The 25,349-nt window shown below is 37.0% G+C and overlaps 1 protein-coding gene across 1 annotated transcript in view; it reads left to right on the top strand.

Annotated features, from left to right (window-relative positions):
* Positions 1-25,349, top strand: part of il1rapl1 (interleukin 1 receptor accessory protein like 1) — a 728,031-nt gene that overhangs the window by 671,156 nt on the left and 31,526 nt on the right. The window contains exon 7 of the mRNA XM_031896701.1: positions 24,950-25,082. Within this exon, the coding sequence (XP_031752561.1) occupies positions 24,950-25,082 (133 nt within the window). The remainder of the gene's footprint in view (positions 1-24,949; positions 25,083-25,349) is intronic.

The following is a 25,349-nucleotide window of genomic DNA, read 5'->3' as shown; positions in this document are numbered from 1 at the left end:
GATCAAGTACAAGGTAATATTTTATAATTACAGAGAAAAAGGAAATGTTTTAAACTTTTGAATTATTTGATTAAAATGGAGTCCATGTGAGATGACTTTCCTGTAACTTAGAGCTTTCTGGATAAGAGGTTTCTGGATAATGGATCCCATACCTGTACCAGGTTAAAAGAAAAATTATAGTAAGGTTGGTGCAATAGCATTTTACCCTCTTCCTACTTTTGTTTCAGATTCAAGGAAAATTCAACTTAATTACTTTCCTCCATATATTAAATTATTATTCCAAATAATTATTTCATTGTATACTAAAACTGGGTAACCAAAATCTCAGATTTTCATATATTTTTTAAAAAATAATTTACAAGCTTTTATTTAAAACGTAAATAAGATTTAATGTATTCTACACTGAATAAAAAATGAGAAAATGAATAAATAAACATGGAAATTGCATTAGTTAATTGAAAGGTATTTTCTAAGCAATTATTCTAAGGTACAACCAGTTTTATATTTTTTTCCCCAGCTTGGAATAATGTATTTTATTACCCAATGTTTAATTTGATAGATTTTATGAGTCAAAATTTTATTTCATTATTAAATCATTAAATAAATGACTTGTACGAATTGTAAGTACATAGTATAGCCAATTTAATTAATATTATTATTATTTTATTTAAAGATTTTTGTTTTATTAACTTTTAAAGCCACACATATGCATTTGAGTTCAGCTAGAGCAAAAGACTGGACAATATCTACAAATGGAGTACTAACCAGTTGGTGTCTCTACAATAACTAACAGCATCCCAGGCAGTTTGCCTAATAAGCTGTGATGGGAGCAGTAAGCACAAGTTTTGCACAGCAAAGAAAATGTAAAGGCAATCTAATCCCAACTAATCAAATGATGAAAACTATCAATTTATCAAAATGTGAGTTTAGAGATAAATACATAAAAACTCACCCATGCACTATTCATTCCTATGGGATATTTAAAAGCATATTTGTCAAATGGTGAACTCTAACTTTCACCCATTGATAGATACACTTCTAAAAATTCTATAGGACTGAATAGAACATGGGTGAGTTTTTATGTATTTAGATCTAAACTCTTAGGGGCCCATTTACTTACTCACGAACGGGCCGAATGCGTCCGATTGCGTTTTTTTCGTAATGATCGGTATTTTGCGATTTTTTCGGAAAATTATCGCAAGTTTTTCGTTACCAATACGATTTTTGCGGAAAAACACGAGTTTTTCGTAGCCATTCCGAAAGTTGCGATTTTTTCGTAGCGTTAAAACTTGCGCAAAAAGTTGCGATTTTTTCGTAGTGTTAAAACTTGCGCAAAACGTTGCGCCTTTTAAGTTTTAACGCTACGAAAAAAGCGCAACTTTTCGCGCAAGTTTTAATGCTGCGAAAAAATCGCAACTTTCGGAATGGCTACGAAAAACTTGCGTTTTTTCGCGCAAATCGTATTGGTAATGAAAAAGTCGCGATAATTTCCGAAAAGTCGTAAAGGCGCCGAAAAAATCGCGAAAAAGTCGCAAAATGTTCGTTTTCCAATCGGAATTTTTCCAATTCGGATTCGAATTCGTGGGTTAGTAAATCAGCCCCTTAGTCTGAATGTAAATTGCAAAAATGCTCAGATGACCACTCTTTTTCTAGGCTTCCCAGGCCCAGGAACACTCTGTGAAGGTCAAAGTGTCAGGGAAGCTGTCTATGCACTTCCTGTATAGTCAGTTAACTAGAGATGCTGGCACCTGACTTTCAGAGAGAGCTGTTGAGCCAAAGCCCTGGTATTAGCAGTATAATACTGCCAATATATGAGAAAAATCAAAGACTCTCATACTCTAAGTTCAATTTTTTTCAGCTTAAATCCCCTTTAATAGGCTGCATAATGCAGAATATTCAACGCCTTACTTGGAGGATAGCTTTAAACAGAGGACTAGAAAATCAAAACAGGACTAGAGGTTTAAAACATTCCTCAGAGCCCTACAGTTGTACATTGCAATCAGCACACTATGTTCTAAACCTGCATTCCTGTTGACATTATGCCTTAATAACATGCCCCTTATTGCCCATATCTTCTAAGCACAACACCTGGGGGAGGTTAGATAGCAATCACATTTAGCATGGGTGAAACAACCTTCAATTGTATGCCCCCCCCCCCCCCATTAATGAATGGCACATTGTGTGCCATATTTCTACTTGAAATCAGTTTATGCGGATAATGAAATTTTCTATAGTGTTTCTAAAGTGTTTCAGCATTACTGTTAATAAGCCACTGCCAAATTTGAAATGTTTTTTTCCATGTTAAATTAGTTCAAGACTAAAGCCATTGTTGTACCTGCAAATCTCTCAATCTTTTGAATTAATCTTTTCCCTTTTCATTACAAGTCCTGGTAGCAGTGACAAGCTGGTCAAATGCCCACTCTGAACTCCATTGTGCGTAACAATCTCTTGCTGTTCTGACAGGCTTTGAGTGTTAGAAAGGACTGTCTCTCTTGCTGGAGGAAATAAAGAGCTTCATAATTCTGCAAATAACACCATCTCAGCAGGAGAATTCTGTCCCTCAATGCTCAGCATGCAGCTGATAATTGATATTATGCACAGAAACTGAGCTAGAATTCCAGTCAAGTGGATTCTGTATTACTGTTCTCTGTGGACAAAAGTGTTTATAAATTACTTTCAGAAAAAGGAACTTACTGTGACATGAGTTTGTCCTATTTTGTTCTATGTTACTATTTCATAAACTCTTGTGAATGTCTTAAATAGTAGGCTTCTTTATACTGAGCTACAGCCCAGCCACCCCAGCAAGCATTTCTCTGCAGCTGGAACAAAATAAATTAACACCCCCAAAGGTCTCCCCCCCCCCACAGTGATTCAGACATATCAGGGTGAGTTGGTGGGATGTTGTTAGTATCTAGTTTATCTTCTCTTCTCCTGCTCTTTTTATATCCAACTGCCCCATCCTCCTGATCTCTCACTTCCTTTTCCCTCCTTCTGCCTTAAAGGGTAACTCTGGATTCCAAACCAAAATCTGTTAAAGAGCCCCACATAACACAAACACTCATCATATACCAATTACAGAAATCTGATCCTTCAGAAAGTATGAATAAATACTATTTTTATATGCTAAAATCCAGCTGCAAAACAGTTCTTCTCTTTCTGCAGCATTTAAAATCCTGGCAGGGAAGGAGGGACTAAAACTCTTATGTTACAAATTGTAACATTGTTATATTTTATCTGAGTCTCAAAGTAGCCAGCCAGATCAGCAGTGGAACAGGGGGGCAGGTTTAGGTAACTGTTCCAAATCATATTATTACATTAAAAAGCCTGAAAAGGCTGCATATTTTTAATTAATGTATATTACAAAGTTGCTAGAAATTAAGTTTCGTTTTCAAAACGTTTAAGTTGTGTTTGGGTGGAGTTCCCACTTAACTATTAACCCCGCACTGCCCAAACCCTTTTCCCATTCCATCCTATCCTTCCTTACACAGTCAGAACCCTTTCTTTTAATAAGGCTGAGCCCCATACTCTGCAGATAGGGCATCGGAACTAGGAACCCTGTCAAGTAGGCACCACCATAAGATGAAAGGAGACTACCATTTTTTTAAATATAGTTTTAAGAAGAACATCTACAGGACTTGAAAAGTTAGCAGCCGTGGCTTTTAAAAATGGGAGACAGAACAATCATTGTTCTTTTTCCTTTTTCATAGTTTAAAAATAAAAGTTTCAAATTATTTTGTTGGAAATATAGTTCACTCACTAGGAAAATTGTTTTTTTTTGTATACCTATAAAAAGATGTCTTATTTTTTCTCTTAATATACTGTATTTAAAGTTGCCATGGTAACTAGAGCTGGACAAGGATCTTGCACAAACAAATGCATTACCAACACTCTTTGTCTCTCTAGAGCAGTGTAAACCTTCTGTGTATAACCAAAACATATCTCTCAGGATTGTAGGAAATCTGTTAGAATCTATGATTAGAAAGAAAACAAACATTATTGTATTTTAATGAGGCAATTACTTCCCTGCTCAGATGACCAAATGACAATGTAGCTTTGGTGTAATTGTCATATTTACAGTGTATGTATATGTAAAACGTGTTCCTTTCTCAAACATGCTTGTAGGTATAGGTATCATCTATCATCTATGTATGTATCTACTATCTATCTATTAATTGGTTAAAAGATCTATCTATCATCTATCTATCTATCTATCTATCTATCTATCATCTATCTATGTGCCTGTCTATTTAAGAGCACCATCAAGATATTTCAGCATGTCCTTTATATTTAATCCCCTTTTGGACATTATCCTCCAGTGTATCAATCTGACTTAAAACTATCCACTTGGACAACCAAATTAGAGAATGTGATTGCCATATTATGTATGTCCTATGATAAATATAAAGCTGTCACAAAAAATGTAGAGGGATATAGGTGGCCATATCAGAGTACCCTGGTCATTATGAAGGCAATATGTTAGAGAATGGGTAGCCTTATATAGAACACAGAACTCACAACACTGTTTATCAAGTTTGCTTTGTCTGAAGCTACATCTCTAATGTATTACAGGCTAAATGCACGCTTCCCCATCTTACTTTATCTTTATAAAAGCAAGAACCTTCAAGAGATGAGCCAGAGAGAGCTATAGCTTTATTGACTGCTGAACATCAAGGAAATGGGCTTTCAGATGATAAAGTTAAGATCAGGGACAGATGAATGTACAGTGAGTCTCTTTAAATGGCCTGTAGTGCTCTCCAAACACAGTAGCTGTTGGACAAGAGTTACAGATGACGTGCACCAGGGAATGTTGGAAATGGTGGAAATGTTTTGTCTTGCTGTATAGTGATGGCCAGTGACAGAAGTTAAGGGCTTACGTTCTTAGTGGTCAATGTTAGCTTACAATTTTGCGGGTTTGAATGTAGTATGTGGAGGCGCCCCATTGAGTCTTTCTGCCTTTTCTTAATTTGGAGCTTTTTGGATAACAAGTTTCCAGATAACAGATCCTATATCTGTACAAAGCAAGTTTTTTTTTTTACATATAAGTTTGATGTTTGGATTCAATTCCAACACACAATGAATAAGATGCTCACAAACACAATTTTATTGGGAGTTGAAGCCCTAAGAAGTGTAAGGTATTTCATATTAGAGCTTCTGACTTAGCCATCTGCTTTGAGTTATGACTAGAATTGCTTTGCATAAAATAATTGAAGGTACAGATGTCTCTTTTTGAAACAGGTCTTTAGAGTTGTTGTCATTCACATGCTGTTAAAGAACACGCACTGCATGGTTCACATTGGTTTAAAGCTTAGTATGTTGTTTACTTTCATTGGAAAGGCGGCTTTTGTTAACCTTGATTAAAACTGTTATTGTATTCAGTAACTGAAATATTTCAGAAACCAGACAAATGAAAAGGTTTTCTGCTTTTCAGATTAACATTGAAATACGGTGTCAGTGCCTGCTCGGCTCCTGCCAGGATTGTAGTCAGGACCAAGGAGGAAGCTTGAGTTCAGAAAGTCCAATTTGCGGTATTGAAAGGGTTAAGAAGCTCATAGTCATATCCAGGCAGAAGATCAGGGCATCAATTTAGTTTTTATCAAAAAAAAGTATCCCAAATGGCCAGTCAAACAGGGCCAAAGTAACCCCCTGATAAAAGGGGGTAAATCATTTACCAAATGTATCCCATACTTAACAAAAAATCAAAAAGAAAATATTCAAAAAGAAAAATCATTTTTATTTGAAAATCCATATTGAAAGCATACAAACCCCAAAATGCGCCTCCTTGCGTGTTTCGTACCCCAACGGTACTTAGTCATAGGCAGTTCTCAGACACATGAAGGTGGTGCATTTTGGGTTTGTATGCTTTTAATATGGATTTTCAAATAAAAATGATTTTTCTTTTTGAGTTTTTTCAAAAAGTTTGGGATACATTTGGTAAATTAAAAGATCAGGGCAGGCACTGATCGGCGTAGTCAGAATCAAGGCAAGAAGTCAAGAACGGATCAAACCAAAATAGCAATTAAAGAGCACAAAGGAACTTCCGTAAGAAAAACCTCTATTGGGGGCATCCTTTTATCTTTTTATCTAGTGCTGTTCTTGAATTAATTCAGATATACAGCAGCAATTGAGAGGAATAAGTGAATTGCATTAAAGTCATTGGGCATTTTTTCATTGCACCTTTTCTGTGGCAGCTTACTTTGCAGTGAATATTCCATGCAAAATACATTAGGGTACCTGGATCTATAATAGCAGTGAGCGAACCTCAAAAATGTGTGACACGCATTGAAGTTAGTGGGCATTGTTTTCATGTATCGAAAGCTTTCTGGATAATGTAGTACCTGTAGTATTCCACCAGGGTTTTATCATCTAAAAATGTGCCCCTGCTGTGAAGTAGCAAAAACCACTCTATTTCTACTCTTTTTCTACCTTATAATAATAATACTAAATTGAAACAAACATTTATTGTACACCAAAGATATTTGATTACTTGCATAGGAGCAGGTCATTCAATGGCATTGATTTACTGGTTCTGGTACTATGCTGTACTCTGAAAACGATATTCTGTTTCACATAGGCTTAACAAGAATCCCCGTAGTGCCTGGTGTGCTCTTGATCAGGTGAACTACATCTTTGTCTGAAAAAGATTTATGCAGAACTATGCCCCTGGCAATTACAAAAATGATCAATACATTAAAAAAAAATTACCTTGTTATTAAAGAGGAGTATAAAAAGTTTTCTACAATCAAGGGTGTACAAAAGTCCCACAATTGAATTATGAAAGATTGTTACAAAGATGATATAACAGCTGCGATCCAACACATTTCAACTAATTGGAAGAAATGAAAAGCCAGATTTACGTATATTCATTTGTTCTGGCTTCTGTAATGTCATAGATCTTTATGAATGTGAATGGCAGTCTCTCTGTTCTGTAGCATTCAGATGTACCTGTACCGTGTATTGTTATTCCCAAGCAGTAAAGTGCTGTTCAAGGTAAATCAGACTGGTGACATAATGTTTATACTTTTGCACAATGGTAAAAGGAATTATTGGGAAGCACAATAGATAATTTAGAGGTTGGAAGCCTAGCAAGTGAGAAGATACCAGGTTACTATCAGTAATGGAAACTTCAGCTGCTGTTTTCTGCCATATTTTCTTGAAATTTCAGTGAACTTCCAATTCTAGCTCAAGGCTAAAGGTCCCCATACACCATAAGATCTGCTCATTTGGCGATGTCGCCAAGCGAGCGGAACTTCTCCCGATATCCCCCACCTACGGGTGGGCGATATTGGGAGAATCCAGGGTAATTCGATCGTTTGGCCCGAGCCAGATATCGGCCAGATATCGGTCGGGCAGGCCCAATTAGCTGCCGATATCGGCAGCTACTATCGGCCCATATATGAGGACCTTATGACTCGAATCAGAGCAGGGATTTCAAACCTTTTTTTACTCATGAGCCACACTCAGATGTAAAAAATGTTGTTGAGCCACACTCGGATGTAAAAACTGTTGGTGGGTCACACAAGCATGAAAAAGCACTGTGACTGGCTATTTAGTAGCCCCTTGTGGACTGCTGGGATGCAGGAGGCTCTGGTTGGAGTTAAACTGTGTCTCTGTTTTTCCAAAACTTGTCTCCAATCCAGAAATGTAATGGGCACCTACTTTGAGGGCACTGGGAGCAACATCAAAGGGGGTGGTGTGCAACATGTTGCCCCCGAGCCACTGGTTGGGGATCACTGAATTAGAGTTTCATAAACTTAGACTTTTGGGATCTATTAAGTGCAAAAATCAAGTTCACTGTAGATGTGAGTTGTTTTTTGAGTTTGGTTGGTAGTTGGAAGTTGGTAGACTCATTCTGGCTTATTTGTATCTGCAGATGCAGTGGGCAAACTGTTTTTCCTGCAATTAAAGGTATTTTGTACTTGTGTCCAAATGCGCACTGCACACTCTTCCATATACTTGTGCTCAGCACAGATCAGTCCTCCCTTCTGTTTCAATCTAAGTGCTGCTGTGACTATTGACACTCTGCGCTGTGCAAACCCTGGATATACTGTCACCTCCTGACCAGGCGGCAGCTAAAGAATTGGGTAGAGACATCATTCACAAAAGGAAATAATGGCTGACAGTGCAATTTTGACGAATTGGATGCAGATGCATTGTAGTTGTGTCAGACGCAGTACAACTGCATCCAGGTCAAAGCCCACATTGCACCCATATAACTTGGCAATATAACATGGTGGTTGCATTTGAAAATGTGCTTTGCTCACTGTGTCTAGGTAAGTGCCCTATTGAAATTGATGATGTAGGAGATTTTGCCATGTTCAAGTTTTGTTTTTTTTTTCAAGTATTTAACATTTAAGTTTTTCAATAAATAAGCTCCCATTTGAGTTTCCCAAATTCCCAAATTTGAATTTGATAAATATGCCTCCCCTTGTGCTGTAGTCATGGTTATTGGAATCTATTTTAATTAATTATTTACAAATATAGTAACCACAGTATTTACTAATGAATAAATGTAATTAGACAATCCATTAAGTACAATGTATTTAATTTCCAAGCAGTCTTTTCCTATTGTAACCTTTTTAAAACACGACTCAATGATCCCGTTGCAGTGGATTTACTAATATAATTTTACATTTGTGACAGCTGCCAACCTCAGAGCAGACATGTTATTGCCTGAGCAAGTGGGGCCGTGTTTATATGAAGTAAACTGTCAAAATAAAAAAGGAAAACTTGGATATGGTATATATAAAGATTCAGTAGATTTAATGGACCGACATAGGGACATAGGGAAGTTAGTGATCAGGTGGAAATGGAAATCATGTGACAATCATGCCAGTCTTAAATATCTGTATCTTCTCTTCTACCAATAATCCGATAACTGCATGAAGCACAATTTTCTGTAAAGCCTGTGGCCTTCCATGTTAGATTGCTGGCATTACAGTTGTTTTAGATGGATCATCTGTTTATGAAAACAAAGGTCACGGTCGCTTCAAGGACAATGACTTAATGAATATCCTGAGGCAGCATTACAGGTGCAGTGCGCCAGGCAGATGTAATGTTTATGCCACTGAGAAGTAAATAGCGATGAGTGAATCTGTCCCGTTTTGCTTTGCTGAAAAATTTGCGAGACTGACAAAAAATTTGTGAAATTTGTAAAGCTGGGTTTTAAAAACTATAAATATATAAGGGGATCACACATAATGCAATGTTTTTCCCATAGTTTAGAGGCTACAGATTTCAGTTTTGTTGTATTTTCCTATAATTCCAGCGTTATTGCATCCATGCACAAATTACAATTGCTCTTGAGCATTTCTATGAATCACAATGACTCTCAAAGTTGTCTCAAAGTGGTAATCACCATTTATTCTGCTCTGCATTAAAAATGATTCTACATTGAAATTCCCCTACCAGAACAAGTCAACAAAACCTGACAGTTGCTGTAAATTTGGTGTAAAAAAGGTGGTGCACAGGTTGGTACAGGTATGGGACCTGTTATACAGAATGCTTGGGACCTGGGGTTTTCCAGATAAGGGATCTTTATGCAACTTGGATCACCCTACTGTTTCTACAAAAAAAATATTTAAACATTATATAAAACTAATTGGATTGTTTAGCCTCCATTAAAGGAGAAGGAAAGGTAAGTAAGCTTTATCAGAAAGGTCTATGCGAATACAGCCATAAGCACTCACAGTAATGCTGCTCTGAAATCTATATCAAAAGAAACACAGGATTTCTTGTCTTTTCTTGTGTAAACATGTTCTGTGTCAGACTTCCTGCTCTCAGAAAAATCCTTCAGAGCTGGGCACGAGTCTGCTCAGTTTGCTCTTCCCTCCCCCTCCCTTTCGTTCTTCTCTTCCCATCAGAATTTGCCCCCCCCCAACTCTATGTAATCTGAGCTACCAGCAAATAGAGTTGCAGCAGGGAAGCTACTGAGACAAAGCTACAATGGCAGCTGCTATCTTAAACAATAAGAGAAAGCTTCTAGGGCTGTTTACTTAGGTATGCTTAAGTTTTCTGCAAAATAAATATACGTTCTAGATTGCACTATTGTGGCTAATCAATTGGCAATAAAATGTCAAAATGCTTTTCCTTCTCCTTTAAGGATTAAGTATACAGTATATTAGTTGGGATTAAGTATAAAGTACTGTTTTATTATTATATAGAAAAAGGAAATCATTGTTTAAAATGATTATCTATGGGAGATGGCCTTCCCTTAATTGAGAGCTTTCAGGATAACAGGTTTCCAGATAACAAATCCCATACCTGTATTAGAGATATATACACTACACATTGTAGCTAGTTATAACATTAGCAGGGTTTTTTTTGTTTTTAACAACCCTTGTTTATTTTTACTAGCTTGTAAAAAAAACTAATGAGCTTTTCCTATTCACAAATCAGTTTGTGTTTCACTAGGGATCCCTATAAACACTGAACATGATTTTTACATAGGTTTAAAGGGCCTTTAGAAGATCATTGCATTCAGTTATACTCAGTGTTTGGTCTTTTATGGACCTTTTCCTAATCAGTAGGGTGTTACAGTTAAGTGGTCAGCACTGAATTCTAACAAAATTCATAGAACAGAACTACATTTTACTTCTCCAAGCAGTTCATTTGTTTGGGACATCAATCTGCTATTCGTCAACTCACTAAACACAGTCCTGAATGTCATAATAATGATGCAGAAGGTTAATTCACCTATGTCTTTTCAAAATATTTTAGCTCCAAATATGGTTTGTGCCTACTCCAAAATGAGTGGTTTAGATTTTTAATAGAGCACAGTGTTTCAAGTGATTCTAAATTAGGCATTGTTCAGCGGATTTTCATAACAAGCAGAAAATGTACACTAAAAATATATAGTTAGGATATGAAATGCACTTAAATTATATAATAAGTAGGAATAGCAAGAACATATTATATAAAGTGGCAACTTTTATATCCATAAGTAGTTGTACTTTCACACATAAGACAGGAAATTACTAATACAGGTATGGGACCTGTTATTCAGAATGCCTGAGACCTGGGGTTTTCCAGATAAGGAATCTTTGCATGATTTGGATCTCCATACCTTAAGGGCTCTGGCAAACGGGGAGATTAGTCGCCTGCAACAAAACTCCCTGTTCGCGGGCGACTAATCTCCCCGAGTTGCCATCACCTGCCATCCCACTAACGAAAATGTAAGTCGCCGGTGGGATGGCACACGCGGCGGTGCGATTTCGGGAAATCGGCGAAAAATCCTCGCCCGGTGCCATCCCACCGGCGACTTACATTTTCGTTAGTGGGATGGCAGGTGATGGCAACTCGGGGAGATTAGTCGCCCGCGAACAGGGAGTTTTGTCGCGGGCTACTAATCTCCCCATGTGCCAGAGCCCTAAGACTGCTAAAAAAAATAATTTAAACATTAAATAAACCCAAGACTGTTTTGCCTCTAATAAGGATTAATTTTATCTTAGTTGGGATCAAGTACAAGGTACTGTTTTCTTGTTACAGAGAGAAAACATCTGAATTATTTGCTTAAAATAGAGTCAATGGGATCGCCTTCCCATAATTTGGAGCTTTCTAGATAATGGATTTCTGGACAAAGGATCCCATACCTGTATGAGGGAATGAGCGCCTCTGATAATATATACACTTTTTGAATATATAAAATCAATACAATATAACCTCTATTGGTTCCAGTAGATCTGATACAATGTCTAGGTATTTAAGATCATTTATCGGAACTACCAGACAGCCACATATGAGATATAAATGGCATGTATGTGACCTAGATTGCAAACAAGGGAAAGTTGGACTCAACTCTAAATTTTTAACCATTTGGCAGGGGTGCAATGAGGTGCACAAGATTCATACAAACAGCAACAAGGGGTCCTCTGCACCCATTATCAATATATATTGGACATAATGCCCTCCCCTTAATAAAAAAACAGGGATTGTTTGTCCATATCTTGCAATATACGTTCGTTCACAATCGGGCCAGTCCTACACTCAATTTATCTGATTTATTAAGAATGAATTAATCTCCCACCCTTTCCAGCTACAGTCTGGTAGCCCCAGTGGAGCTAATAAAAGAGCAGCTATTTGGGGGTTTTAACCTTGAAAGCAAGTAAGTTTCAGGTAAAAGTCCCTTTTTTAAATGTATACTGAAGCAGTAGAATTCTTAACGAATCAGATACAATTGAATGTAGGACCATGTCCATGTTGCCCATAGCAACCAATCAGATCTTTGCTTTTATTGTCGGTGACTGTTTAAATCTAATTGTTGATTGGTTGCTATGGGCTACATCACATATAATGTTTGTCTCTGATGTTAATAAATATGCCCCCAAATGTTTCCAACATATTTTGCTATTTGCTGAGGGGGAAATGCAGAATTTCACCATGAATCCATACCTGGTAGAAAAAATGCTCATCACTAATTGTGAGTGCTTTATAATAATCTTGTTTTCCCTGTATTAAGATGTGCTTTATACCGATTAAATACACAGGTATTTTATTAGTGCACATTAAAATACATGTACTCATACTGACTTCAGCACTTTATTTTTTCAACATAATTAAATGATCTTCTCTAATACCATTGTTTGTTGGATGAAGCCTATTAAAAGCAGTTCACATATAAAAGTCAGTGGAATCTGGGTTAATCAATAGCCCATAAAAAGACTCTCACATAGCGGCACACAGTGTTCTTATCCTTCAGTTAGACAGACATACCGCTGACCAAGTACTTGGTAAATAGCCAGGGCAAGTGTTTATTTAAAAGCTAAAGACCGCAGTTTATAGCCATTACCGGTGATCATTATCAAAATGGGTTTTAGGGCAATGGTTTGATTCATGTCCTGGGGCATATTGTTAAAGGATAGGAAGGGCAAGAGATAAGTCAATGCAACTTATATGGTAGAACTTTTAATATGAAGCATAACAGAAGTGGTGTAAGGGGGGTTGGCTCTGGACACACCATTTGGTAAACATTTTAGTAGCCCCAGCCACATCCTGGATAACTTAAAGAGCAAAGACACATGGGGCATTTTATCACGATAGATTAAGCTATGCACATCGCCACGACTAATCACACATCATTTGCTTTGGGCCAATTAGTCTAAAGTTTAAAAAAACAAAAGGAACAAAAAGTGTGGTACCACCTAGACTTGTACTAACTATTGTACAAATAAAAAAAAAAAAACAAAGCTGCGGAGACAACAAACTACTACAGTAATTTGTAATCTATTTCACACCTTAGTTCCAATTCGTGCCTTGGTCCCTTTGCATAATAGACCTTCCCCTATGTCCATCTCTACATGCAATCCAGATTATTCTTATGTGTTTTTCGTTTTGTATACAAAATGCAAAGTATATGTCATAGCCATAGCTTCTTTGTTATCAGCCTTGAAGAATGTTCTAAGGGCAAAGACACATGTGGCAATTTTCCCGCCATAGGTTACTATATAAATCACTGTGACTAATCATATGCATGGTGCAGATTAGTCACCGCAACTTTTTAAAAAGTTGCAGCTAAAAATCGCCATGTGTGTCTTCACCCTAAAAGCTTCCTGTGATTATTACCCTAGTTAGCCAATAAAGATATCACCTTTACGTCACTTTTGCTATGCTTTATTACCAAAGTTCAACTCTTTTTAAACTGACTAACACGGTACAAAAAAACCTTTACCTGGAATCACTCCAACTTGCAACGCAGCAGTAAAGTCACATTATTGAGGGGAACCTGGGAAACTGAGAATATGTCTAGCCCCATGTCAAATTTTAAAATTACATTTAAAAAAAATCTGTTTGCTCTTATAAAAAGTGGATTTCAATACAAGATTCTGCTGGAGGAGCACTATTAATTGATGCTTTTAGTAAAAATCAGAATGGTACATCTTTGCACAGTTAAATTGCTGTTTTTTTTCTAGAAACATATAATACAGTGGTTAAGCCCATGTAGAAGACATTTCACTTACAGTTTACTTTATAATCATAACATGTAGGTACCTCTAGAAGCCTGGCACACAGCGCATACAGTAGCATAATAAGCACTGTACATAATAGCACATACAGTAGCATAATAAGCACTGTACATAATAGCACATACAGTAGCATAATAAGCACTGTACATAATAGCACATACAGTAGCATAATAAGCACTGTACATAATAGCCCATACAGTAGCATAATAAGCACTGTACATTATAGCACATACAGTAGCATAATAAGCACTGTACATAATAGCACATACAGTAGCATAATAAGCACTGTACATTATAGCACATACAGTAGCATAATAAGCACTGTACATAATAGCACATACAGTAGCATAATAAGCACTGTACATTATAGCACATACAGTAGCATAATAAGCACTGTACATAATAGCACATACAGTAGCATAATAAGCACTATACCTAAAGCAAATAAATTCTCTGGGTCATTATTATATAATGATAATTTTACAGTCTGTGCTGACAGATACCTATAAATTAGAATTCTCGCGCATAGTCCGTGTTTTCACATTTTTAGCCACCAATACTGTAGTTCTAAGAACTTAATGTTTCATATTTGATATCAAAGCTTTTGGTTTAGAATTACTGTTACTTCCCAGACATGTTGCACCTGCCACCTGACCTTTAGAAAAACAGCTTCTTCTCCATCTGGCAAAAAATGAGATCTGTGCTGCAGGAGTTGTGGATTAAAGAAAATTTATATGAAAGGGCATGTGCTGTAACACTGATGATACTTAGGAAAACAGTTCCATACCGTGATAAAGTTTCAGATAGATTATATTTTATTTCTTGTATTTTCAACCAACTTAAAAAATCAGTTGAAGCATTTTTAAAGGAAACACGTTTTCTTTACTTATTAGTACTAACAGTAATCCACAAATGAACATTCCCCCATTCACTGACATTTATGTGGCCTTTACAGTTTAAAGAAACTCACCCCTACCATCCATAATGGCTTCCATTTAATCAGTGTGTTATTCCTTCCCACCTTACTACTCCACCTGTGTCCATGTCCCTTTCTCATTAGTAGGACAAATTAATATCTTGGATGGAATTGTACTCAGGCTCAAAACCCACACCCTTGGCTGAATTCACAAACCAGATTCTTACATTCCTGTGCAAATTGTGTAGAACGTACTGTATGTGGAGGAAATCCCGTACACATGCAGACTTCTATCTATTCTTATCTATTATAAATTCCTATTGTTGTGCCTCAACTCTGCCTTGTCAAAGGCCAAACAGGAGTACTACCATAACCAAGAAATAACAAATCCAACCCTGTTTTCTACATTCAATATCCTTCTGCATCCCTCAACAGAATCACTCAACCTCATGCACTCTCCCCTGGACTTTGCTGATTTCTTCCCACCTCTGCTAACACTTACCAGCTCCTGAGCCCCCTGCTGCATGTCTTAATTCTTTCCATCCTGTAACAGCCTCTAAAGTCTCCTGGCTTCTTTGTCATCTCCACTCACAACTTGCTCTCTTGTCTTCGTCTCTGCTTAAACACTGTGCTGCTGAGATTAGTCCAGCTCTTTCTCACATCATCTCTGGCTTCTAGAATTTTCCCCTCTCTGTTCAAACAGGCCTGTGTCAAGCCTATTCTTAAAAAGGCCCAGCTGTCTCTCTAATTACCATTTTGTCTCACTTCTTCCGATTGCCTTTAAAATCCTAGAATGTGTTGTGCTTCTTCCATATTACTAACTTTCTTAACACCCATAATCTGATGGACCCACTGCAATTGGGTTTCCACCAACACACTCTACTGAGACTGCACTGTACAGATTTACAAATGATCTTCATGTTGCCAAAGGTCACTCCAAAGTATCAATCCTCCTATCGGCTGCATTTAATACGGTCTAGCATTCCCTTGATGCAAATTCTGTATTTGATTGGTGTCTGTAATCAGGCTGCATCCTGGATACTGTATTACCTTTCTACCCGATCCTTCACTGTCTCTTATGCAAACAAAACCTTGTCTTTAGTTCCACTTATGTAGGGGTACCAAAAGTTGTCAGGTCTAGCAATATGTAGCTTTATTTTACATCCTTTAAATCTGTAAATGACTGTAATGGCTAAACCATTCCCCAAGGATGTAATGATTGACAGAAACTATACTTGTTTTAGGGCTACTACTTGGACTATTAGCCCAAAGTGCTCATTTACAAATGTAACCACTTATAAGTACAAACGATTAACTGAATTTATAACAGAGCTGCACACTGGCAATATTCACAAACCTACCTGCATTGTCTATACCTGCACTGTATTGAGTGACAATGCAACCACCCAGTCACTCTCATGAAATGCAACTACTTTTATGGGCACAAGGGGATTCTGAAACTACTCAGGTAATCTAAGTTACAGTATTGCTCTGCAATGGGGGTAAAAAGAAAAAGTTATTTGGAGCCAAATATTATGCTGTGTTTTTCAATAGTACATGTATGAGATTCGTTATCTGGAAACCTCTTATCCAGAAAGCTCCAAATTACTGGAAGGCCACATCCCATAGAGCCCATTTTAATCAAATGATTCAAATTTTTAAAAATAATTTCTTTTTTTTCAGAAGTAACAAAACAGTACCTTGTACTTGATCCCAACTAAGATTAATTATCCTATAAATAATCCTTACTGTAGGCAAAACAATCGGGTTTAATTAATGTTGAAATCATTTTTTGGTAGACTCAAGGTATGGAGATCCAAAATACAGAAAGATCCCTTATCCGGAAAACCCCAGGTCCTAAAGCATCCTGGATTGCAGGTCCCATACCTGTATTGACTAGTAAAATGTAGGCAATGTTTTTCTTTTGGCTTACTAGGCAAGAGGAAACTTTGTCTCTCTTACAATATACACTGGCAGACATATTGATGCTCTTCCTGAAATCATAATTATGCTGACATAGAACTAACATTGATTACTTCATAAAATGTTTCTGTTTTGTGATTTACTCTAAAACACGGCTATACCCTACATGCTTTAGCCAGTTCTAATGACAGTTAGCACTATGAACTACCCTGTTTCACAGAATCGTTTTGCCATTGGCTTAGCATCTTGCTTGTTTGTTTTACTGTATATATTTACATTTCTTCTTAGAACAATACAGTTAAATGTATGGCAAACTGCACCCAAGATGCTTAACACAATGCAATTATAAAATAATTCAGAGCACTTTTTAAACAGTTCTGTTCAATAGTTTTCATTATAACGTGGACAATATAGAAGTAAACTTCCCCAATTACAGTGTTAAGGTAATTACAGCCCATTTCCTCCCACAAGTGGGAATTATTGTCTCCTCGGCTGAGAATACTGAAGAGAATATTACTATGTGACAAACGAAAACAAAAGACCCCTGGCACTAAGGAAGTGAAATAAAAAATGGCACTCTCGCAATTACAATGTATCCTAACATGTATGACTAATGATGCAGATGTAATTTGGAATGCCCATACAAAATGACATTTGATTCAAGCACAAAACATCCAATATTTGCTAATTGCAACTAGCAAATCCATTAGAAATTGACACTCCCAGCAAGCAGTTTGTTTGCTGAGTATGTCTGAAGTCAAACAATGTCCTCTAGTGGCTTGAAAGTAAGCAATATTAGCCAGATAAAATCACAGCTGGAGATGATGGCTACAAAATATAACATAAAGGGGCTGTCATGTTTGTCAGAAAAGAAAATTGAACTCGCTCTCAGTACCTGATCTGCTTTGAAATGAAGGGAGAGAAACAGTGAAACACATATAAAGATGTTGTTAAATGGAAATTAAGCCAAATGCACTCATGGGCCTGATAAACATTTCATGTATTTCTATAATTAAAAGAAAACTTAAGCCTTCAGCTAGAGATGCTGCATGGTTTATACTGAATGTCCTGTACCAGCAAGAGGTTCAGTAGCCCTATAATAATAATGATCCATACCTTTATAGTTGACCACAGGAGCTCCTCTTCATTGATCTTGTTAGGTCATCTTTTGGACCTGGGCAGCTGTTAAGAAGCTAAGCCTAGGGGGTTGTTTGAAAAGATCTTGCAGACAATATGGTTTGTCTGTCATAGACATTAATGCTACAAAGCTGTTATGTCATATCCTAGTATCATGACTCAGCTCAGGTGCCAGCAGGACACTAGATCTGTGAATTAGCAGAAAAGAAGATGGGGAGCTACTGGGAGCATATTCTGAGGCACAGATCTTCACTACTAAGAGGCTGTAGTTGTCCTGGGCTAGAAAAGAAGCATTTCCAGAATTCTTTGTTTAGCTTTAGTTCTTCTTTTAAGTTCTCAAACTGGCTTTGTCACCAAAATGACAACTATTTAACAGACACCACAGAACTAAATATTGAGGTCTGTGATGATCCTGGGTGGGGTACACTTCATGCAAAACAGAGGACACAGAAAACGTAGTTGTACTCCTCAAAACTGTAAAGTAGATAGAACGTACAAGCTATGCAAACTCACCTTTTTTCACTGCTTTTTGTTCAATTTTTGTTTTGGAGGTTGTGATCTGGAAGACTACATAAGTGGTCTATAAATGGACTCAAATATAGCTTGAAAAGAAGGACTGTATGCTGAGTTTAAACCATAATATTAAAAGTTGGAATAGTGGCTATTTGAACTGAAAACCAGCATTTATTCTAGGAAAACTGGTGTAATGTTAAAACCTTTCATTTCTGGGATGTTCAGTATATGCATATACCAAAACCACTGCCTAAATAGTTACATCGTTAACAGGATATAAAAAGAACAAAGTCTGTCAAGTTCAACCCTTCTATGCAAACCCCAATGCACATATATACACTCACCCATACCGACCTATCTATACACTCACATATATATACTATACATAGCAATATCTATAATAATTGTAGATTTCAGTATCACAATAGCCTTGGATATTATGCTTGTTCAAGAAATTATCCAAGCCCCTCTTATAGGCATTAACAGAATCTGCTATTACAACATCTCTAGGAAGGGCGTTCAACAACCTCACTGCCCTCACCGTGAAAAACCACCTACGCTGCTTCAAGTAGAAGTTCTGTTTCTCTAATCAAAAGTGGTGGCCTCTAGTGCTCTGATAGTTTTCCCCCCTTCTATTTGTCTATATTGTTTTCTAATGTACTTGTTAAGGGCAATCCTGTCTCTTGTAATTATCTTTTTTACCTTTTTTACAGAGATAACAACTCTAACCTTGACAGTCTTTTCTCACAGTTAAATTCTGGAGCCCAAACATAGATCTTCCCATATATTGATCCAGAGTTGAAGAAATAAGTTACATTTTAAAGTTATTTTTCTGATGTGAGTTCCTATGGAGAAGCTGTCAGAACCTAGCCAGCATTACACATGCAGTGGATTAAGCTAACTGAAATTAAATTCATCTTCATGCTGGTTTTCTTTTTTTAGGGTCAAGAGAAATGCTTTAAGTGGGCTGTGTGCAATCAAGAGGTTTCTGCACAAGTGCGATGCACAGACCTTTCTGTAATTTACAGTTATTACCTACTTGACAAGGATTTTCTTAACAGTAACTTGACTCTTTCCATCTATAATTAAAAATTCCAGTTACAAAAAGTAATAATTGTTTATGTCTGGAATTAATTGTCTGCAGCCGAACAGAGATCAAAGGCAATTTCTGAAACATGCTTAAATGCAGTATTGGAGGGAGACGAGTTGGCTTGACTGGGGACATAGTAATATAGGTAATAACATATACTGCTTGAGCTGGCTCATTAAAGAGTCAAACTCTCTTAACTCAGCTTATTGGAAAGCTATCTCATCATGGAAAATATAAATTATATTACAAGTGGCATGCCTTACAGTATATCTTATTGCATTAAAATTGCAAACGTGTTCATCAATCATCTTATCTCCTATTTTCAATTAAGTTTACTGATTGAACTTAATTAAATTTATTACTGGCATTTTCAATAAAAGAAAAGTTTCCTGTGACTTTAGAACTTGACAACTACATTTTTGGAAAACGTCTAGCTGTTCTCTGATCTGCTAATCAGATCACACGTTTAACAATCGTGCTGCTCTGAGTTAATAAGAACAATACAGTATATACAGTATGACTGCTTAGTCTTTCACTTTTGAAAACCTGATATGCAGAACACTGTCTGTATGGAAATGCTTAATAGTTTAAATTGCCCAGTGGGAATGGGACCACTTATAGTAAAGTATTAATAAACTTGGTGTTATTATAGCTTTGCTAAGCAATTTGCAAAGGACATTGTAACTTAGAAAAGCTTGCGTGCCATCTATACAGCAGTTTACTTAAACATAATAGGAATTATAGCATAATATGCATCTATGAGCTCTGACAATGTGTTCATGTAAATTTATAATACAGTTCCATATAAGGTAAAAATAAGAAAGATAGTGAAAGGTGACAGATAGTACATATAAGGGCAAATTTATCAAAGTGTGAAATTAGAGCTCACCACTGTAAAATTCTTCCACTCTCTGCTTGCTTTAAAGACCTGTTTATCAATGAGTGAAAGTGAGAATTCCCATTTGATTGATATGTCTCTGAAAAGCTGATAGATAGATAGATAGATAGATAGATAGATAGATAGATAGATACATAATAGATAGATAGATGATAGATATAGATAGATATAGATAGATAGATAGATGATTCAATTAGTGACCAAGAAAAAGGGAAACCATTTGGAAGTTTGAAAAGCTTGGAAAGCCAGTTGAGAGTAAAACTTAGTCCCTGTGAAAAATATATCATGAATCCGTAAAATTCTTAATGAATCAGATAAAAGTGAGTTGTAGAACTGGTCAGGCTGGCCAGTAGAGATGTAGCGAACCTCACAAAAAAAGTTTGCGAACCCACTCGCGAACTTCTGCCAAAAAGTGCAAACTTTTGCGAACTTTGCAAACCCCATAGACTTCAATGAGAAGGCGAACTTTAAAACCTAGAAAAGCCATTTCTGGCCAGAAAACTGATTTTAAAGTTGTTTAAAGGTTTCCTGGACAGTGGCACGCAGGAGGGGGATCAAGGGCAAAAATTTCTCTGAAAAATACGTTGTTGACACAGCGTTGCGTTTTGTGCTGTAAAGGGCAGAAATCACACTACATTTCTAAACTTGTGTAATAAACTGCTTTTACAAGGACTATTGGGTTACAGCAGATGAGATAAGCAGGACAACTGTCCCCAGCAGCTACATACAGAGCAATAGAAAGTAGATTACTAGTCAGCAAAGCTACGTAAACTGTCCCTCAAATCCCTGCACAGCTCTCTCCCTATGCTAACTCAACAAGCACACACAGGCAGAATGTAAAATGGCTGCTGGGCTTCGGTTTATATATGGAAGGGAGTGGTCCGGGGGTGGTCCAGGAGGGAGAGCTGCCTGATTGGCTGCCATGTATCTGCTGGCTCTGGGGTGAGAGGTCAAAATTTGGCTCCAGCTAAGGCGAACCCAAAATTGCGAACATCGCTAAAAGTTCGCGAACTTGCGAACTTGCGAACACCCGATTTTCGTGCGAATTAGTTCGCCGGCGAACAGTTCGCTACATCTCTACTGGCCAGCTTGAATATATTGCAATAAAGAGACAAACAATCCCCGTTTGCATAAAGGGGAGGGCATCTCTTTGTAGCTTAATGCACAGAATGTCTTAATGTCCTACTGTATATATATATATATATATTAATAATGGGTGAGCTCAGAAGCCCTCTTGTTTTTGTCTGTATAAACTTTGTTGCCTTATTACACCCTTGCCTAATGGTTTAAAATTGTAAAATTGTTTAGCGCTAAGCAAAAATTAGACTGTTCCTATACCTTTAGTGTATATATATACAGTATAGTGGTTCTCAAAAGTTTGTGAACCCTTTAACATTTTCTAGATTATATGACCTAAAACATCTTCTGATTTTCAAATAAGTCCTTAAAGTAAGAAAACCTAGTTAAACAAATGAAACAAAAATTATTATATTTGGTCATTTAATTATTGAAACAAAAAACCAATCCAATTACAGAACTACATGTGGGAAAAAGTGAATCCTTAGGAATATAATATCATTTGAAGAATTAAATGGTGAAATCAGAGTCTGTTGTTTTCACTCAATGAGATGACAATCAGGTGTGAGTGAGAGACACTGTATTATTTTTAGTACATGGATCCAGCAAAGCCTGATCACATATTCAGCACATTTGTGGATGTGTATCATGGCTCAAACAAAGGAGCCCTTAGAAAAAGAGGTTACAAAAAAGGTTACAAGACTATCTCTAAAGAGTTTGTACTCCACCACTCAACAGTCAGACAGGTAGTGTACAAACGGAAGAAATTTAAGACTGTTATAAGCAACTAAAGGCGTGTCTTACTCTAGCGAATGTTGAATGTTGATGTTCTCCATCATCAGGAGTACACTGAGTAGAGATGTAGCGAACTGTTCGCCGGCGAACTAATTCGCACGAAAATCGGGTGTTCGCAATTTCGCAAGTTCGCGATGTTCGCAATTTTGGGTTCGCCTTAGCTGGAGCCAAATTTTGACCTCTCACCCCAGAGCCAGCAGATACATGGCAGCCAATCAGGCAGCTCTCCCTCCTGGACCACCCCCGGACCACTCCCTTCCATATATAAACCGAAGCCCAGCAGCCATTCTGCCCGTCTGTGCTTGTTGAGTTAGCATAGGGAGAGAGCTGTGCAGGGGTTTGAGGGGCAGTTTAGGTAGCTTTGCTGACTAGTAATCTACTTTCTACTGCTCTGTATGTAGCTGCTGTGGGCAGCTGTCCTGCTGATCTCATCTGCTGTAACCCAATAGTCCTTGTAAAAGCAGTTTATTACACAAGTTTAGAAATGTAGTGTGATTTCTGCCCTTTACAGCACAAAACGCAACGCTGTGTCAACAACGTATTTTTCAGAGAAATTTTTGCCCTTGATCCCCCTCCAGCATGCCACTGTCCAGGTCGTGGCACCCTTTAAACAACTTTAAAATCAGTTTTCTGGCCAGAAATGGCTTTTCTAGGTTTTAAAGTTCGCCTTCCCATTGTCTACGTCCAAAAGTCTAGTGCAACGGGGTGGGTTCCTACATCGCTCATGAGCAGCAATGTGTGTTCTGCACTGGAAGAATTTGTGTTCGCACGTCTTTTGGAGAAAAAAACCAGGAGTGTTCGCCTGTTTTGCGCAACTTTTTTTAATGAGGTTCGCTACATCTCGACGTTTTTTACCATACACAGATATGTTATTGGATGATTATTTTCAATAAACACATGACCAAATAACTAGGTTTAACTAGGCTTTTTTCATCTACTTTTAAGACTTGTTTGGATATACTGTATATATAAGCAGGCATCATTCCTTTAGAATATATATATATATATATATATATATAGAGAGAGAGAGAGAGAGAGAGAGTTTAAAGAGTGTAAATCTACTGTTCTGCTGTAAAATAATAAAACACACACAGAAAATTAAACTATTAATTTGAATACATACATCTAACTGATTGCAAAAAAAAATCTAAACAGGAATTAAGCGCATAGGCATCAAGGGGGACGTGATTAGGTTTTAACAAAGGAATATAATCACATATCACAGTTGTCTAGCTGCACTGGCCCAGCGGCTGTGAATGAAAGGTTTTGTTTGTACATACTGAATGAAAGAAAGGTTCACATGAGCCAATTACATGTTCTCAATAGATACAATTAAAGTATCCAAAGCTTTCGAGCCTACACAGATTTTTTTCTTTAGCTGTTTGATTACAAAAATTTTACTTCACAATCAAAACAACTTCAGCCCCAACATGACAAACGAGCTATAGAGTATAATCAAGGGGAAATGATGTAAAACATGCTCACTGATTGAAATAATAAAAAACAATTCTTGCACATCAAAACTGAAATGCTATTTGTTTAGATTATTTGCTGTTGCTGTTAGAGCATATTTATCAATGCTTCGAAGGGGTGAAAATAAAATGCTACACAAATGTGTCCATTTGTTCTAAGTACTGGTATAGGATCCATAACCAGAAACCCATTATTCATAAGGTTCTGAATTACGGAAGGCCATCTCTCATTGACTCCATTTCAAAGAAATTATTCTAATTTTTAGAAATGATTTCCTTTTTCTCTGTAGTACTAAAACAGTACCTTGTACTTGATCCAAACTAAGATATAGTTAAATCTTATTGAATGGAAAACAATCCTATTGGGTTTATTTAATGTTTAAATTATTTTTTAGTAAACTTAAAGCATGGAGACGCCAGGTCCCCAGCATTCTGGATAACAGATCCCATACCTGTACCACTCTGGACAGTAGGTGTAAAACCAAAGGCATGGGATGGACAGGAAATACCCACAGAAGGGGATAGGGCTTGCATACTCAAAAAGTCCTAGATTTATCAGACAGAATGTCAACAATATTTCTAAGGGTTAGCAGTTGACCAGATTTTCTGTCCAGATAGGGTTTGATTTTTAGGGCAGTGGCACATGAGGAGATTAGTCGCCCGTGATTAAATCTCAGCTACTGTAGGCGAAAACTCTCCCTGCAATGCTTTCTCACTGGAAATAAAGTGATCACTGTTGGGAAGGCCTTTCATTTTCATCGCCCCAAAGTTTCCTTCTCAGGAAGAAAATGCAAATGGGCTCACTTTATTCCTCTTTAGATCTCATGTTAAAAGAAAGACGTCTAACCAGGACAGTTGAATAATTATAAAATTCTGACCAAATTCCACTTATGACATGGTTTGGAATTATAAGTATATTATATGAAGATATTGATGTTGTTATATATAATAACGGGTAATTAAAGAGTATATTTCTTACATAGGCCATGGACATTAAAATGATCTCTATTTATTACTAGTTCACTATTTTTTTTTTTCTGACACAATCCAATCACACCGCTTTTCAGAGAAATAATAAAAAATGCAGAAACAACACTGAAATGAGTAATGTTACATTTTATTTCATTTAGATTATAATGTAGTGGGTTTTGTATTTTCTCTCTTCTACAGGCAGTACTGCTAACCTGACCTGCAAAGCCTTCTTTGGCTATAATGGGGATGTCCTCCCTGTAATTTACTGGATGAAAGGTGAAAAATTCATTGAAGATTTGGATGAAAAAAGAGTCAGAGAAAGTGACATTAGGTAAGACTTGTTTCTTGAAAGTAGAATTCAACCAAAGACTAGATTCATGGCTGAATTAGGGGAATACCATGTATAAAGAGACATATTGCCAGGAACTAAACTGAGAAATTGCTTTGTCCATCCGGAGTGCAGTGTGGGACACATTAAGAGACTGTGCCAGGATTTAGATCCCACATTACCCCGGGCAGGGTTTGTAGGTTCCCTAAACCCTACTATATTTATTACAAATTGTGCACACAAAAAAGAAAATTGGAATATATCTGATGC

Source organism: Xenopus tropicalis, chromosome 2 (genome assembly GCF_000004195.4).
Source record: "Xenopus tropicalis strain Nigerian chromosome 2, UCB_Xtro_10.0, whole genome shotgun sequence".
Classification (NCBI taxonomy): domain Eukaryota; kingdom Metazoa; phylum Chordata; class Amphibia; order Anura; family Pipidae; genus Xenopus; species Xenopus tropicalis.
This window is presented reverse-complemented; position numbering and strand designations above follow the sequence as displayed.